At 45.9% G+C, this 18,119-nt stretch overlaps 1 protein-coding gene across 2 annotated transcripts in view; it reads right to left on the reverse strand.

Moving 5' to 3' along the window:
* Positions 1 to 12,419, reverse strand: part of LOC140210078 (N-fatty-acyl-amino acid synthase/hydrolase PM20D1-like) — a 104,520-nt gene extending 92,101 nt beyond the window's left edge. The window contains exon 1 of one of the 2 annotated variants that reach the window (XM_072278871.1): positions 11,978 to 12,416. In XM_072278871.1, the coding sequence (XP_072134972.1) occupies positions 11,978 to 12,380 (403 nt within the window). In that variant the 5' untranslated portion in view covers positions 12,381 to 12,416. Of the gene's footprint in view, positions 1 to 11,977 lie in introns of both variants that reach the window. The other variant, XM_072278872.1, reaches the window with a different exon arrangement.
* Positions 12,420 to 18,119: the final 5,700 nt, after the last annotated feature.

Genomic DNA, 18,119 nt, shown 5'->3' on the forward strand with positions numbered 1-18,119 from the left:
CTGAAGGACCCATTTTATGTTCTGTAAAATGTTGGAAACATCAAACAGATGAAGCTGCGTCTTTGAGAAGTGAAGCAGATTGCGTTTCGGGTCAAAGGCTCTAAAATGCAACTGGACAAAACTTTACCTGAAGAAGAGGTTAATATTAATGAAAATCAATGGAAAATGTTTTCTGAAGAGGATGGGAATGTTCTTCTTGTGCTGCGGATGAATTTTGGGGCAAGGCTGAATATTCATTTCAGGAAGGAAAAGCATTGCACTACATTCACTGTTGCGGCCTGTGATCTCTGACACCTGAACTCTGCATTCTCGCATCTCCTCCCTCGTTATTCTCAACATTCCCTTTCCCAGCCTGTCCTTAAATCTAAAACAATCCTGAGGCAGGGTCTCAGCCCGAAGTGTCGACCATCTCTCTGCCTCCGCAGATGCTGCCCGATCTACTGAGATCCTCCAGCAGTTTAATTTATACTCCTCCATCTGCTGTCTCTTGCGTCTCCTTGAAACTAGTTTCTTTGTACACATTTTTTCATCATCTATTCAAATACTTCTTTATTTGTCTTTTGTGTTGTATCATGAAGCACCTTAAGCTATTTCTTAACAATGTTGACTCAGTGACTATTTTATCAGGTACACCTGTACACCTGCTCTTTCATGCAAACATCCAATCAGCTAATCACGTGGCAGCAACTCAGCGCATAAAAACATGCAGTCATGGTGAAGAGCAACACACACGCACACAAAATGCTGGAAGAACTCAGCAGACCAGGCAGCAGCTGTGGGAAAAAAGTATAGTCGATGTTTCGGGCCGAGGCTGTTCGGCATGGTGAAGAGGTTCAGTTATTGTTCAAACTGAACATCAGAATGGTAAAGAATTGTGATGTAAGTGGCTTCGACTGTGGAATGATTGTTGGTGCCAGCAGAGTGATTTGAGTATCTCAGATACTGCTGACCTCCTGGGATTTTCCTGCACAACAGTTTCTAGGGTTTACAGAGAATGGTGAGAAAAATGAAGAACTATCCCAGTGAGCAGCAATTCTGTAAACAAAAATGCTTTGTTAACGAGAGAGGTCAGAGGAGAATGGTCAGACTGGTTCAAACTGATGGGAAGGCGACAGTAAATCAAATAACCACGCATTACAGCAGTGGTGTGTAATACAGCATCTCCGAACACACGCAACATTGAGCCTAGAGTTGTTTGGGTTACAGCAGCAGAAGGCCAGAAACATCTACCCAGTGGACACTTCGTTGGCTAGAGGAGGCATCTGAGCGTACTTTTCCCGAGTTCCGTCTCAATCACAGGCAGAACACAGCGACACATTGTCTCAGCCGGCTAAGGGCAGTGCTAAAGGTTTATGGTGAGGCTGTTCACCACTGACAGGGAGAAAAGTGACTACCAGGAACAGGGAACTGCAACTTGCCTTGTGTTGAACAGGTGTTAAATTTGAAACCACAATAAGGCCACCCTCAGGATGGTGGAGCAAGACCTTATGTTCCACTTAGGTAGACTCCACAACCTGATGGCATGAATAACAGTTTCTCCTTTTGGTAAAAATAATTCCCTCCCCCTCCCCTCTTCTGTTGCCACGCTGGCCTCTTCTCATCTGCCTATCACCTCCCCCTGGGTCCCCTTCTTCTCTTTCTCCTGAAGTCCACTCTTGTCTCCTATTAGATTCCTTCTTCTCCATCCCTTTACCTTTCCCATCTTCCTGGCTTCAACTATCACCTTCCTCCAGCCCACCCCCCGCCAATGATTTTAATCTGGCATTGTTCTGTTCCTTTCCAGTCTTCAAAAAGGGTCTTGGCCCAAAGTGTCGACAGTCTATTCATTTCCATAGATGCGACCTGACTTTCTGAGTTCCTCTAGCACTCGTGTGTTGCTTTAGATTTGAAACATCCTTTTTCTGATAAACATTCTGTTGGAGTTATGTTACAGAAAGTCACTTGACCAGGTGACAAAGTGAATTTGCAAATTTCAACCAATTTCAGCAGGCAGGCATCTCTCTGGGGCTCGAAGTTCTGGTACAATGGTAAAGATATTACTAAAGTGTCAGATTCGGGGCAATTTACTCTGAAGGAACTTCCTCTCCTTCACCCCCAGCTCAATTTCAGCACAACACCAGCCAAGTAAACAGAAAAGAGCACTTAGAGCAGCATCATAGTTATTTAAATTCTTACTGAACTTTGCCAATGAATTTGTGAGCGCGCGTGCGCGTGTGTGCATTGTGGTGTATGGGTGGTGTGTTAGTGTGTGTTTCCATGTTGAGGGCCCATATACTATATGTAGATGTGTGTATTCTTGTTGGTTTGTACTTGTGTGTGTTTAAGTGTGTGCATGCATATGTGTATTGGTGTGGATCTGTGGGTGGACTGAGTATATGTGTTGGCTTGTGTTTGTGTATATGTGTGTGTAGGTACATGGATGTGTTTGAATGTGCATCTATGTTTGTGTTTGAGTGGGTGTATGCATATGTCGCTCTATTTTGGTGTGTGTGCTTTCATGTGCAAAAGGCCATATATGTAGGTGTGTGCATACATGTCGGTTAGCACTTGTGTGTGCGTGAGTGATTGCGCGCTTGTGTGTGTGGATTGGGGGTGTGTAAGTGTTGGTTTGGGTTTATGTGTGTGTTAATTCGTGGTTGTGTTTGAAGGTGTACATATGTTTTGGAAGGGTGCATGTATGTGTTACTCTGGGCATGTGCTTGCATGCGTTTGTGCACACATTTCTCATTGTTTGAACTGAGTTCCTTACAAAGCACAATGAGTAAATCTTCAACATTTTGAAACTGGCTGGAGGGATGCAGATTCAGTTAACATAACTGGCTCTGCAAATCTGAGTTCTATTCAGAAATAAAACTTTCCAATATCCAACATGTTCCATTCCCTTAATTTACAGAGAGATTTAAGGTGCTAAACATAACAGTGAAGAAGATTATTACATTAATTACAGCAGTTGCGGAAGGCAGACATTGCTGGGAGGAGCATCATCGGTTCCCTTTGAAATGTACGGCTTCTTGGCCTAATTCAGAACTCAGTAGGGAGTTAACATTGACAGTTGACAGAGCAACACACACACCAAACGCTGGAGGAACTCAGCAGGTCAGACAGCATCTATGAGAAGGATAATCAGTTGGCATTTCAGGTCGAAACCCTTCATCAGGACTGTTGAAAAGCATGGAGAGAGTGGATGTGGCAAAGTTGTTTCCCATGATGGAGGAGTCTAGTACGAGAGGGGTTGACTTAAGGATTGAAGGGCGCCCATTCAGAACAGAAATGTGAAGAAATTTATTTAGTCAGAGGGTGGTGAATCTATGGAATTTGTTGCCACGGGCAGTAGTGGAGGCCAAATCATTAGGTGTATTTAAGGCAGAGATGGATAGGTATCTGAGTAGCCAGGGCATCAAAGGTTATGGTGAGAAGGCGGGGGAGTGGGACTAAATGGGAGAATGGATCAGCTCATGATAAAATGGCGGAGCAGACTCGATGGGCCGAATGGCCGACTTCTGCTCCTTTGTCTTATGGTCTTATGGTCTATTGCAGATGGAGTGAAGGTGCTTGACAAAGCATTCCACCCCTATCTACATTAGGTCTCACCAATGTACCAGTGGCTCCACCAGGAACACTGGATACAGTAGATGACCCCGACAGACTTGCAGGTGAGGTGTTGCCTCACCTGGAGGCACTGTTTGGGACCCTGAATGGAGGTGAATGGACAGGTGGAGCACTTGTTCCACTTGCAGGGATAATTGCCAGGAAGGAGATCAGTGGGGAGGGATGAGTGGACAAGGAAGTCATACAGAGAGCAATCCCTCTAGAAAGCAGACAGTGGGGGAAGTAAAGATGTGTTTTGTGGTCCGATCGCATTGAAGAAGGCTGATGTTATAGAGAATGATGTGCTGGATGCGGACATTTGTAGGGTGGTTGGTAAGGAACTCTATCCCTGTTATGGTTGCGGGAAGATGAGACAGAGGTGGATGCCCAGGAAATGGAGGAGATGTGGGGGGAGGGCAGCGTTAATGGCAGAGGAAGAGAAACCTTGTTCTTTGAAGAAGGAGAAGGTCAGAGAAGAAGCAAGAGGAGAAAGTTGTAAAATTAGTCAGCACCATCTTGCGTATTAGCCTCAGCAGTATCCAAGACATCTTCAAGGAGTGGTGCTTTAGGAAGGCGGCATCTATCATAAAGGACCCTCATCACCCAGGACTTGCCCTCTTCTTATTGTTACCATCGGGAAGGAGGTACAGAAGCCTGAAGGCACACACTCAGCGATTCAAGAACAGCTGTTTCCCCTCTGCCGTTCAATTTCTAAATGGACATTGAACCCATCAACACTATCTCACTATTTTTTTGTTTCTGTTTTTTTTTGCACTATCTTTAACTATTTAGTAGATATATATGTATATATATTACTGTAATTCAGTATTTTTTTCTCTATATTTAGTTTTCATGTATCTCATTGTACTGCTGCTGTAAAGTTAAGGAATTTCATGACACATGCTGGTGATGTTAAACTTGATTCTGACTTTGATTCATATGTTCGGAAAGGAAAGCCTCATCCTGAGAATGAGGCGGAGGAACAGAGAAAAGGAAATAGCAATTGGCAGTTGACAGTTGATGGGTCTCGATAGATAAGGATGGAATATCTCCTTGTCTGATGGACATGATTGAACCAAATTGTTCTTTAGCGACAGCCCTGTAGTTCGTTGATCAATGGTGCTCGCTTCCACCTCAACATTTCATTCTGATTGTATCACAGCTTAGTATAGCAACTGCTCTTGTCATGACCGCAAGAAACTGTGGAGAAGTGTACATCACAAAAACCAGCCTCTGCCTACACTTCTCACTGCCTCAATAAAACAGTCAACATAATCAAAGGCCCCTCGGCCAGTGGTGTAATGGCATCAGCACTGGACTTCAAGGTGAATGGTCCCTGGTTCGAATCTGGCCGGCTCCCAGCCCGCTCTCCATCTGTCGAGCTAGCAACTCGGCTTCATAAAAACAGACAAATGCTAAGGAAACGGCAAAAGAGTGCTCCCCGATATGCCACAAGGTGCGAAAAAGAACCAACAATAATCAAAGGCCCCACCACTGTGGAATTAGCTCTTCTCAACCTCCTTACAAGCGGAAGATGCAAAAGCCTGAAACCACCAGCCTCAAGGACGGCTGCTATCCCACTGTTATAAGACTTTTGAATAGACCTCTTGTACGTTAATGAACTCTTGACCTCACAATCTGCACAGTCTACAGCAGAGGTTCCCAACCAATACCAATAAGCATGGGATCCATGGACCCAGGTTGGGAAACCCTGGTCTACACTTTCTGCTGCCTCGGTACAGCAGACAACGTAATCAAAGATCCCACCCGTCCTACACGTTCTCTTTTCTCCCTATTGCATCAGGTAGAAGAAGTATGAGCCTAAAAGAATGTACCTTCAGGTTTGAGACCAGCATCTACCCATCTATGTGGTTCCCTTGTATGATAAGACTAGGGCGGCACGGTAGTGTAATGGTTAGCACAAAGCTTTACAGTACAGGCCACCTGGGTTCAATTCCCACCACTGCCTATAAGGAGTTTGTACATTCTCCCCGTAACTACGTGGGTTTCCTCCGGGTGCTCTGGTTTGCTCCCACGGTCCCAAAGACCTGTTGGTTGGTTAATTGCTCAATTGTAAATTGTCCCATAGTTAGGCTAGGATTATACTGGGGGATTGCTAGGTGATGTGCTCTGTGCTGTATCTCAATATATAAATCAGATGGGCACTGGACCTCGTAATCTACCTCATTCTGACCTTGCACCTTATTGGCTTCCTGCATTTTCTCTGTAAATCTAACACTTTATTCTTCCTCTGTTCAGTTACAATGAAATGATCTCTCTGGATGGTATGCGAAATAAGCATTTCGCTGCGCATTGTTACGTGTGACCAATGCTCCCTCTAAGGTGTGCGCATGCACACAGCTTTTGTTACTAGTGCACAAGGGAATTCAAGCTGTGCAAAAAAAAGTCCTCATCCTCCACCTCGTTGGCATGTTAAGTCGGGGGTCCCCAACCTTTTTTTAACAGTTAAGTATATTATGTAATTAAGCTTCAAAATTAGTTCTGTATGCAATGATTTCCAAATAAGATACACATCTGGATATTTAGTCAACTAGCTTTGTTATTTTATAAGTTTTGTTTGACCATTTCAAACAACTTTAATAACACATGAAAAGACTGGTATTCTTACATGCTGTTGTATACTACGTGAGCATTAAGATTCACTGATATGTTTTATTTTATTTTATTTCATTTAAGCAACAAACAACAAACTGGGCTTGGTAGTTCACTATCCTTAGGACAGCTTTGGTTTACTTTCACTTAAAAATTCATGCGCACATGTTGTTGTCACTGGGCAAAAAAATTGCACAGCCCAAGATTTTTGTGCCCACTGGTCATTACAAGTTAGAGGGAACATTGCTTGTAACAATTATAAACCAATTGCAAATTCCATATGCATTTAATTAACCAAACAGATATTCATTGGCTGAGATCTGAAATTTATGTTCAAGTATTTGATTACTTTAATCTAAGCAAGACCACAATCCTATCCACCACAAACTTTTAAAAGAGCAGTAGATAAATACAGGAGAAGCTATTAGGCACAGGGAGCTAATATTCCATGGAAAAAGATCCTACCATCCTTCTCTGCAATGTACAATTCTTTCCTGAAGTATTTCCAGTATTTGACTCATAGGGTGGAATTGGAGAGCTTTCCCAACCCACTGTGGCATTAAGCCCACTGCACCGAGTCTTGCTCAGAACCAAAGTAAGCACAGGACGTTCTGCTTGCATCATGGGAGAAGGCCATGTGACAATTCCTTGACTAGACTGTCAGAAACTCTTTGACAAGAAGCCTCAAGACTGGCTTACTGTCACACGGACAGTATATCGAAACACAAAATGAAACACGCTGTTTTCACCAATGGCCAACACAGTTGAAGCGTGTGCCAGGGGGCAGCCTGCAGGAGTTGGCAGACTTCAGGCACCAATATAGCATGCCCACAACTCTTGAACCAAGTCCATACATCTTTGGAACATGGGAGGAAACCAGAACATCCGGGGGAAACTGCAGGAGATCGGAACGTCGAGACAGCAGTAAACGCTACGGTTGAAATATGCCACACTCGAGACTGTAACATCAAAACAGTGAGCTCTTACTGCGGCTCGAGCCATACCTCACTCTCCCTTGCTAGCAGCAGAGAGGGTCTGAAGCATGTTGAACTGCTGGGGTGAACACTGGCTTCCGATGAACTTTAGGTCATGGTCTCTTTGGGAGCTTTGCTATTCCTTGCATGGCGGGTGGTGCAGGGGCTGATGTTTTCTGCTGGGGGGAAGGGGAGGGGGAGGTTTAATGTCTTTGCTGCTGCTTGTGTGTGGAGATAGGAGGGGGGCTTTGGGATTCTACCATTTTTCTATCATTCATTTTTGGAGATTTTCTTCTGCTTCATGGATGTCTGTGAAGGGTAAGAATTTCAGGCTGTATCACATATACATTCTCTGATATTAAACCGACTGTGGTGAGAATTGAACCCTGACTGCTGGCACTATAAACTGTGACACTAACCCCCACCCCCGCAATGTGTACTGTGTGCATTGCTGGTTACCAAGCAACAGGGAGCATGTCATTAAACTGGAAAGGGTACAGAAAGGCTACATCACAAGGATGTTACTGCTCAGTGATGGGTCTGTATCTGAGGTGTGTTTCAGTTAACTTTACTTAGAGCAGGGTTTCCCAACTTGAGGTCCATGGGAGGGGCCATTACTGGAAGTTTGAGAAATTGATGTTCCAATAGCATGAACATTGATTCCTCTCGCCCTCTCCTTCACCATCCCCCAGTCCCCCTTTCACCTCATCTCCTTGCCTGCCCGTTGCCTCTCTTTAGTGCTCCCCCCACCTTTTCTTTCTTCCATGGCCTTCTGTTCTCTCCTGTCAGACTCCCCCTTCTCCAGCCCTGTAGCTCTCTCACCAATCAACTTCCCAGCTCTTTAATTCATCCCTCCCCCTCCAGGTTCCACCTTTCACCTTGTGTTTCTCTCTTCCCTCCACCCACCTTTTAAATCTACTCCTCATCCTTTTTTCTCCCGTCCTGCTGAAGTGTCTCGGCCAGAAATGTCGACTGTATTTTTTTCCATAGGTGCTGCCTGGCCGGCTGAGTTTCTCCAGCATTTTGTGTGGATTAAAGTCAGGCTGCTGGTATATTAACAGTGTTACCCTACTGTGCTTCACTCACCTCTGACATTATATAGAAACTAAACCAGATAAGTCTGGGGTCACAAGTCATGAATCACGTTTAAGCCAGACTGCACAATGTTTCAGATTTCCTTCCTTGGAGGACATTAAAGAGGTTTTCCATGCGTCACCAGGAAGTTGAGGGGCAGAGGAGCAGGGAACCCTGTGGTGAACTAGGTCTGTGGTGCTTGAATGGGACCGGGAGGGGAGGAGGACAAAAATAGATAGATAGAGAAAGGGGGGAAAAGGTCACCACAGAGGAAGTGGATTCAAATACAAACAGAAGAGGTTCTGCAGATGCTGGAGATCCTGGGAAACACACGCATAAAATGTTAGAGGAACTCAGCAGGTCAGGCAGTTTCTATGCAGGGGAATAAACAGTTGACGTTTATCAACTCCAAGTCCGTGTCTCACCAGGCCACATGCTCCCACTCCACTCAGTCCTGGTGCAGTGTCTCGGCATGAAACAGTGACCATCCGCTCTACTTTCACGGATACTGCCTGGTCTGATGACTTCTACAGCCGTTTGTTTGTAACTCCAGATTCCAGCTTCTGCAGCGTCTTTGTGTCTCTCTTTCACCCACTGCCACTAACCATCCCCCCTTATGAGTAAATTTGATATTTAACTTCTCCCTATACCCCCCTCAACAACAGTTCCAAGGATAGAAACAGGAAGATGCTGTTGTTGCCGGAACCTGGAGCTAAAATCTGCTGTGGGAACTCAGTGGATCAAGCAGCATCTGTGGGGGGGAAAGGGCCTGTTGGGAAAGGGGGACTGGTGAGACTAGAAACTGAGGTGATTAGTAGACTGAGGAGGGGATGCCAGTAGTCCCGGGTAGGGGAGGGAGGAAGGTGGATAATGGGTGGATTTACAGAGGAGATTTACCAGGATGCTGCCTGGATTATAGAGCATGTTTTATGAAGGTAGGCTGAGCAAGCCAGGGCTTTTCCTTTTGGAGTGACGGAGGTTGAGAGCTACATGCTCAGAATGCTGGAGGAACTCAGCAGGTCAGGCAGTGTTTATGGAAATTAATGAACAGTCGACATTTTGGACCGAGCCCCCTTTCTCGGGACTGGAAAAGAAGGGGGGAAAATGCCAGAGTAAAAAGAATCACCCACAAAATGCTGGAGGAACCCAGCAGGCCAGGCAGCATCAGTGGAAATGAGTGCAGGCGACGTTTCAGGCCGAGACCCTTCAGCAGGACTGAAGGAATAAAAAGGATGGTGGGGGAAGAGGGAAGGAGGCTAGCTGGAAGGTGATCAGTGAGGCCAGGTGGGTGGGAAAGGTCAAGGGCTGGAGAGGAAGGAATCTGAGAGGAGAGCAGAAGGGAACATAGGTGAAAAGGAAGAAAGAGGGGCACCGGGGGAGGTGATAGGTAGTTGAGGAGAAGAGGCGAGAGGCCAGAGTGTGGAATAGAAGTAGAGGGAAGGGGTAGGGAAAAAAGTTACAGGAGGGAGAGCACGAGGAATTCTGCAGGTGCTGGAATTTCAAGCAACACACATCAAAGTTGCTGGTGAACGCAGCAGGCCAGGCAGCATCTCTAGGAAGAGGAACAGTTGACGTTTCAGGCCGAGACCCTTCGTCAGGACTAACTGAAGGAAGAGTTAGTAAGAGATTTGAAAGTGGGAGGGGGAGGGGGAGATCCAAAATGACAGGAGAAGGAGAAGACAGGAGGGGGAGGGATGGAGCCAAGAGCTGGACAGGTGATTGGCAAAAGGGATACGAGAGGATCATGGGACAGGAGGCCCAGGGAGTGAGAAAAGTGGGGGGGGGAACCCAGAGGATGGGCAAGGGGTGTAGTGAGAGGGACAGAGGGAGAAAAAGGAGAGAGAGAGAAAGAATGTGTGTATATAAATAAATAAATAATGGATGGGGTACAAGGGGGAGATGAGGCATTAGCGGAAGTTTGAGAAGTCAATGGGGGCATTAGCGGAAGTTTACAGGAAGGAGAAATTGATATTCATGCCATCGGGTTAGAGGCTACCTTGTCGGAAAATGAGGTGTTGCTCCTTCACCATTGGAGTGGCCACATTGTGGCAAAGTGGGAGGCCATGGGTCGATATGCCAGAATGGGAACAGGGAATGGAGGGGTAACTTGATAGGGGTATATAAGATGATAAGTGGACAGCCAGATACTTTTTCCCCAGGATAGAAATGGCTAATATAATGCGAGATAATTTTAAGGTGACCGATGGAAATTACAGGGGGAGTGTCAGAGTCATTTTTTTTACACAGAGAGTGGTGGGTGCAAGGAATGTATTGGCAAGGGTAGTGGCAGAGAGAGATACATTAAAGACATTTAAGAGACTCTTAGATAGGAACATGGATGATTGATAAATGGAGGGCTATGTAGGAGGGAAGGGTTAGATTGATTTTGCAGTAGGTTAAAAGGTCAATATTGTTGGTCAAAGGGCCTGTACTGTGCTGTATGCCCAAATTTCCATGTTCTACATATCTTCCATGGAGGCAAGTAAAGGAAAGAGAGGCAAACAACAAGAGGCTGATGGAATGAGGTGGGGTGGGGAGAGACATCTGCTGGAGGGAGATGAGCAGGAACACAGGGATATAAGCATTGGACTCTGATCATACAAAGGAGAAGATAGTGGCAAACATGAGGAGAGATGTGTATGGCAGGCAAAACCAGAAATGGAGAGGGGGAGGGGGGAGAGAGAGGGAGGGAGAGAGAGAGAGAGAGATATGGAGGTGGGGAGAGAGGGGGTGAGAGAGAGGGGATAAAAATGGAAGATCAGAAGTTAGGAGGGAAAGAAAGATAGGGGAGGGAAATTGATAGACTATGAGGTGTTGTCCCTGCAGTTTGAGTTGGGCTTCACCCTGTCAGTAGGGATGTCGGAGAATGAATGGGTCAATATGGAAATAGGTAGGGGAGTCGAAATGCCCTGCACATGGGAGCTGGGATAGCGATTGTTGACTGAGCATTCCTTTCTTAACCAAAATAGGCTTTATTCATAATAAAAATATTTACAATAATAAAATGTGCAATGCCTTTTCGTGAACACAAGAAATTCGGCCGATGCTGGAAATCCAGAGCAAAACACACAAAATGCTGGAGGAACTCAGCAGATTAGGCAGCATCTATGAAAATGAAAAGCAGTCGATGTTTTGATCAGAGATTAATAGTAAAGGCATTTAGTGGTGTTGTCAGATTAGTAAAACAGCAGCACTGTAGGCAGTCATGTGGCCCCCTGGGGTGGTACACGACTGCACTAACTGAGGTATTTGGTTCCTGTCCAGTCGTGGAAGAACCTGTGGTTCTTAAATGCACAAGATTCTGCAGATGCTGGAAAACCAGAGCAACACAAAATGCTGGAGGAACTCAGCAGGCCAGGTAGCATCTATGGAGCGGAATAAACAGTCAACGTTTTGGGCCGAGAGCCGTCATCAGGACTGATCCCCAACAGTTTTGTTTGATGCTACTGAATCCAGCATCCGCAGTCTCGTGTGTTTTGCGTGTGTGTGTGTGCCCTCCTCTCTCTCTCACACACACACACACACACGCACACACACACAAATTGTCGACAAATAATCTACAACCTTCTCCCTTCGAAGTTCAATGCCTCTTTAGGGACAACAATTGCGGCAATCCCTCACCTTCTATCAGCAAGTCCGGGTGCAAGATGCTGGCAAGCGGACAGATGGTGTAAGAGAGTGGGAGAGAGACGGAGAGAGAGAGAGCGAGAGAGAGCGGCAGAAGTTACCTTGAGACAGATAGTGGCTGAACTCTCGCAGTGCGGACGTGTTGAAGTCGGAGTCGCCCCAAGACACAGTGGCAATCCTCAGAGCTCCCTTGAAATTGTCCAGCATCAGCCTTTTCTCGTTCAGGCTGAAGTTCGAAGCGAGGGCTGCACTTTGACCGATTGCCGTCTGCTGCTCGGCCCTAAACGTGTAGGTCCTGATCAATAGGGCGCCCAGGAAGATAAGCAGTAGCGAGAACAACACCAGCGCGATCAGCGCCGTGGTTTTAACTCGGGTCTTCGCGCACTTCATTTCTCTCGGCCCCGGCCGTGGCATCAGTGCATCGGCAGTGGACATTCCCCACTGTCCGGCTCGGTCACTGCAAAGTGCTGTTCCAACGGAACGAGATCGGAGAGCGTCTAGCATTTTATATAACGTTGTGCACTCTCGCTCCACAACGCCCCGAGCCTCCCAGCCAATGAACTGTTTCCGTTCTCACTAGGTCCAACTCCCTTTGCAGGCGACAGCGAGGGAGACACAGTCCAAATTGGGCTCACTATCACTGACGTGCGGCGAGAAGTCTGTCGGTCGCAATAGATCAAAAAAGTCACTTGAGTTATACGGCTCTCTTCTCATTACTACCGTCAGGCAGTGGGTATAGGAGCCTGAAGACACACACATAACATTTTAGAGATTTCTGTATGTACAATGAACCCTGGAACACCACCTCACTATTTTACACACCTTTTGCACTACTTATTGAATTTAATTTTACACTGTGCATTTCTTATTGTGATTTTTAGCATTTTTTTTACCTACTTCACCCTACTGCTGCCACAAAACAACAAAATTCATATTTGACATTAACCCCGATTCTGATATCAACACAGATAGATGGGCAGCCGGACGGACAGATAGACAGACAGACAGACGGGTGGATAATAGATAGATATTCTGTGAAAGAGGAATAGCGATGTTGTCTTCCAGGGTTTATGTATCATGTATAAGTCTGATGGGGAAGACGGAAAATCCGGTGCGGGTGAAGTCATTGCGTGTACTTAAGGCAGAGATGGATAGGTATCTGAGTAGCCAGGGCATCAAAGGTTATGGTGAGAAGGCGGGGGAGTGGGACTAAATGGGAGAATGGATCAGCTCATGATAAAATGGCGGAGCAGACTCGATGGGCCAAATGGCTGATTTCTGCTCCTTTGTCTTATGGTCTTATGGGTCTTCAGGCTCCTGTACCCCCTCCCTGATTGTTGTAATGAGAAGAGGGCATGTCCTGGATGGATGCCCATTTCATGAGGTACTTGTTTTTGAAGACATCCTCATTGGTGGGGAGTTAGTGCCCGCAAGGGGCATAGTTGGGTCTATGAACCACTGCGGCTTCTTCCAATCCTGTGCATCGCAGCCCTCATACCAGGCAAGAGACCACAAGAGACCGCAGATGGTGCTTGAAGCTCAATGCAATTTCAGTCCAGACACTCCCATTTGCCAGTCGCCATAGCCCTGCAACTCTCTTCAGATTCCAATCCAATTCCCTTTTGAATCTGTTGCTGAGCTTGTCTCCTTTCCCCGCCCGCCCCCACCCAAACAGGAGACAGGCCTCCAGCCTCCCGTCTCAGAAGTGTGGTGGGTTACTTACCCACTGTAAACTGTTCCCTAGTGTATAGGTGGGAGGTCAAATTTAGGACAGGGGTTTCCAGCCTGTGGTCCACGGATCCCTCGGTTAATGGTAAGGCTCCATGGCATTTAAAAAAAAAGTCTGGGAACCCTTGATCAAGGGGGAGTTAATAGGATCGAGGGGAGAATGAAATGGGATCAGTGTGCAGGTGCTTGATGGGTCAGCACGGGCTTGATGGGCTGAAGGGCCTGTTTCTGTGCTGTATGTCTCACACTCAGCCAATTCCATGCAAACCATAAGGCTTCAACTGCCAACTACTCTGGACAACTGACCCCTACTGTTCCACACTCATTTGCAGGTCAAGCAGCATCTATGGAGGGGAAGAAGCAGTTGATGGAGGATCAAGAGCCTACACCTCAGGACTGATCCTTCAACAATCTTGCTTGATCTATGGAGAGGAATAAACAGTCGCTATTTTGGACTGACACGATGAAAAGTTGCAGTCTGAAACATCAACTATTTATTCCTCTCATTAAATGCTGCCTGACCTGCTGAGTTCCTCCAGCAGTCTGACATATGTGTTGTTATAAGTTTCTTAATACTTCTGTTTTATGTTTTTAACTTATTTACCAACACTTTTATTCTTTCATTTTTATTTTGTTATTTTTCATCATTCTCTGTAATCTTTCCAATGGTTAAAATGACAGTTTGCATGTAACTCCATCTTCTCTTTGTGGTCCGCCCACTCTTTCCTCCTGTCGGAGTCCGTCCGGGGTTCTGAGGAAAGGGGCTTGGTATCTGCCAGTCACTGAGAGTACATCTTGAGAGATCACTTGATCCAACCTCTTCATTAAGACCAGACAGGCAAGAGAAAGGTAATGGGATCAGAGGATGGTAAGGCTAGGCAGAAGACTGGATCCAGAATGCTTATTTTTAAGGAAGAATTGAACTTGCAGTTTCATCAATCATCACTGAGTTACAATGTCAAACAGTGTTAGTGTCAGCACACCCTTTGTGGTAACACACACCCTTGGAATCACAAGCATTGTGGGTTCAAATCCTGCTTCCGAGCAAAAAACAGGCAACATCGAGGGAAGGTTCCACTTGCTGCGTGAGACATTAAACAGTCCTGATGAAGAATCTCGGCCTGAAACATCGAGTGTTTATTGATCCTGCCTGACCTGCTGAGCTCCTCTAGCATCGTGTGTGTGTGTGTATGTGTATTATTCAGGAAAAACAGGCATCTGCCGAATCTCCAGTATTTAGTCGAGGAAAGAGGACCGGGTCGAGACAACAGAGACTTATGGAGAAGAGGAGTTCGGTGGGTAATAAAATGGACGAGTCCACAGTGCTAGCCAGGTGTCAGAGAAGATTTCAGGAGCGCAGTGTTATGTGTTTCACTGGAACGGGGCTGCACGAGAACATACCCGATCAAAACTTCTCCATGGACGGCTTCCAGACCGTTCCAGCTGACCGGAAGTGCACTGAGAGCGGTAAGCGTAAAGGAGTTGGGTGCTTACTATTCTGGTTAACAACAGATGGTGCAATCCGGGTCATATTACAATCGAGGAACGTGTTTGTAGACCGGATATTGAACTTTCTACTGTTGGACTTCGACCACATTCCACCGAGATACAACACTGGGCGGCACGGGAGGTCGTTCCTGCCTGCGGCCATCGAACTTTCAGCTCTTCCCGTGGAGGGTCAGACACCCTGAGCCAATAGACTGGTCCTGGACTTATTTCCATCTGGCATAGTTTGCATTTTGTTGTTTGATTGTTTGTGGTTTTTGTATTGTTATATTTATGCTCTATTCTTGGTTGGTGCGGCTGTAACGAAACCCAATTTCCCTCGGGATTAATAAAGTATATCTATCTATCTATTATGTCTAAACAGAGGGCCACTGTTCATTGAAGCAGTAACATATGAACAGTACCATAGATTGTGGGGAGGGGGAGGGGGGCTTTGGGTTTCTGATGTTTCTCTCATTCATTCTTTGGTTTTTTTCCCATTTCGCGGATGTTTGTGAAGAGTAAGAGTTTCAGGCTGTATACTGTATACGTTCTGATATTAAGTGGAACCTTTGAACCATTGAAAGAATCAGAATCAGGTTTAACATCACTGGCATATGTCGTGAAGAGGTCTCCCAATCTACGTCGGGTCTCACCGATATACAGAAAGCCATACCAGGAGCATTGGATACAGTAGATGACCCCCCAACAAACTCACAGGTGAGGTGTCACCTGTTTGGGGCCCTGAATGCTGGTGAGGGAGGAGGTGTAGGGGCACTTTAACTACTTGCTAAGATAAGTGCCAGGAGGGAGATCAGTGGCGAGGGATGAAAGGACAAGTGAGTTGAGTAAGGAGCAATCCCTGCAGAAAGTAGGAAGTTTGGAGGAGGGAAAAATGTACTTTGTGCTGGGATCCTGTTGGAGATGGCCAAAGTTGCGGAGAATTATGTGCTGGATGTGGAGGCTGGTGGGATGGTAGATGATAGGTTGCAAGTCTCCTTTAAACTTCACCCCTCTCACTTTCAATGCATGCCGTCTGGTATTGGGCAAAAGATATTGGCTGTCTATTCTGTCCATCAGGTTTTCCTTAGGATTTGCTGCTCCAGTGAAAACAGGTTTGTCTAATCTCTCTTTATAGTACACACTCTCTAATCCAGGCAGCACTCTGGTGAACCTCTTCTGCAGTAGAGACCAAGCAATGCACTCTTCTACACAAACAGAGGTATCTCCATGAATCATTTAATTGGTGCTTTAATGCAGTGACTATGTTATGCTGATCCAATAAAGACTATATTTATTGCTGCTATCATCTCAATAATCACCAGATCATGGAATCATCCCCGTCACCAAATTGTTCTAAAACTTCATTCAGCACAGAATTGTCAATTTTATTTTACACCAAGGTTAGCTTGATTGAAAACTTTGAGCACCGTCTAATTCCTTATTTTCATATGCAATGTATTCTTCAGGTGTTAAAAACCATTAAAATCTACATGCAATCACACACAAAATGCTGGAGGAACTCTGCAGGCCAGAAAGCATCTATAGAAAAAAGTACAGTCGTTGTTTTGAGCTTGTTTGTGAAAATCTACACAAACCAGTTGATGTCTACACAGACGAGTTTTTTTTTTACTGATACAGCTTCCTGGAGAAGAAACATATCCGCCCAGTCTGCCAGATCTGTCTTTGCAAGCGAGGACAGGAGTGTTCCTACCTCACCGGGGGTATGAGGGCTGCCGACTACCCTCACCTCTTTCAGCCCGCCTCTATACCAAGGTGTGGCTGCTGTTGTATGCAAACAGCTACTTGGAGACACAGGTGAGAGCTGAGTGTCCAATGGGAACCAAAGGTCATTCAGAGGTTGTTCACTCAGCTACCCCAGTATAAACATGATAAGCTCCTTTACCAGAGGTGATAACCCTCGATGGAAACCCTATATGCATATGTTTGTATATATATGTATCTGTCACCTGTGGGCAAGCCAGTTGTGAATCCAAACTACCAAGTCTCTGTGGATCCCAAGCATGTAAATCTTCTGGGTCAGCCTGCCAAGAGGGATGTGGTCAAATACCTTACTCTCTTAGAGAGTCCAGTAGACAACATCCACCGGTCATCTTCATCACCTCATCAAAAAACTTCATCAAATTTGTCTGACATGACCTGCCCAGCATAAAGGCCAGAACACCAACTGTTCATTTGCTTCCGTAGGTGCTGCCTGACCTGCTGAGTCCCTCCAGTATTTTGTCTGCGTTGCTCGAGATTTCCAGCACCTGCAGAGTCTCTTGTGCCTCAGATCCTTATCTCTGGTATGCTGAACCTGGCATGATCCCACAAAGGACATTTCAGTAATGAAGACCAATGAGAAATGGGCATGTCCTGGGTGATGGGGGTCGCTAATGATGGATACCACTTTTTAGAGGCATCGCCATTTGAAAATGGATTGCTTTACTTTGCTCTGGATTTCCAGTCTCTGCAGAATCTCACGTGTTTATCTTTTATCTTTTGCAGATAATGTACAGAAACAACTCAAATTTAAATGGAGACCTTGAACAGCAGGGTCAATGAACAAAATTTACCACTGATATATTTGGCTGGACTATAAATGTTGTTGTGGGCACGTGGCCAAGTGGTTAAGGCATTGGACTAGCGACCTGAAGGTTGTGAGTTTGAGCCCCAGCCGTGGGAACGTGTTGTGTCCTTGAGCAAGGCACTTAATCACACATTGCTCTGCGATGACACTGGTGCCAAGCTGTATGGGTCCTAATGCCCTTCCCTTGGACAACATCGGTGTTGTGGAGAGGGGAGACTTGCAGCATGGGCAACTGCTGGTCTTCCATACAGCCTTGCCCAGGCCTGTGCCCTGGAGAGTGAAGACTTTTCAGGTGAAGATCCATGGTCTCTTAAGACTAATGGATGCCTTATATTTTAAATGCTATCTTAAAAGAGGAGAGAGTGTCAGGAAAACTGAGACAGGGATTTGTGGGTTTCAGCAGCCTTTGGAGAAGTGCTGAAAGGCAGGGACGGTCAAGC

The sequence above is a fragment of the Mobula birostris genome, chromosome 14 (genome assembly GCF_030028105.1).
Source record: "Mobula birostris isolate sMobBir1 chromosome 14, sMobBir1.hap1, whole genome shotgun sequence".
In the NCBI taxonomy this organism is placed as follows: Eukaryota; Metazoa; Chordata; class Chondrichthyes; order Myliobatiformes; family Myliobatidae; genus Mobula; species Mobula birostris.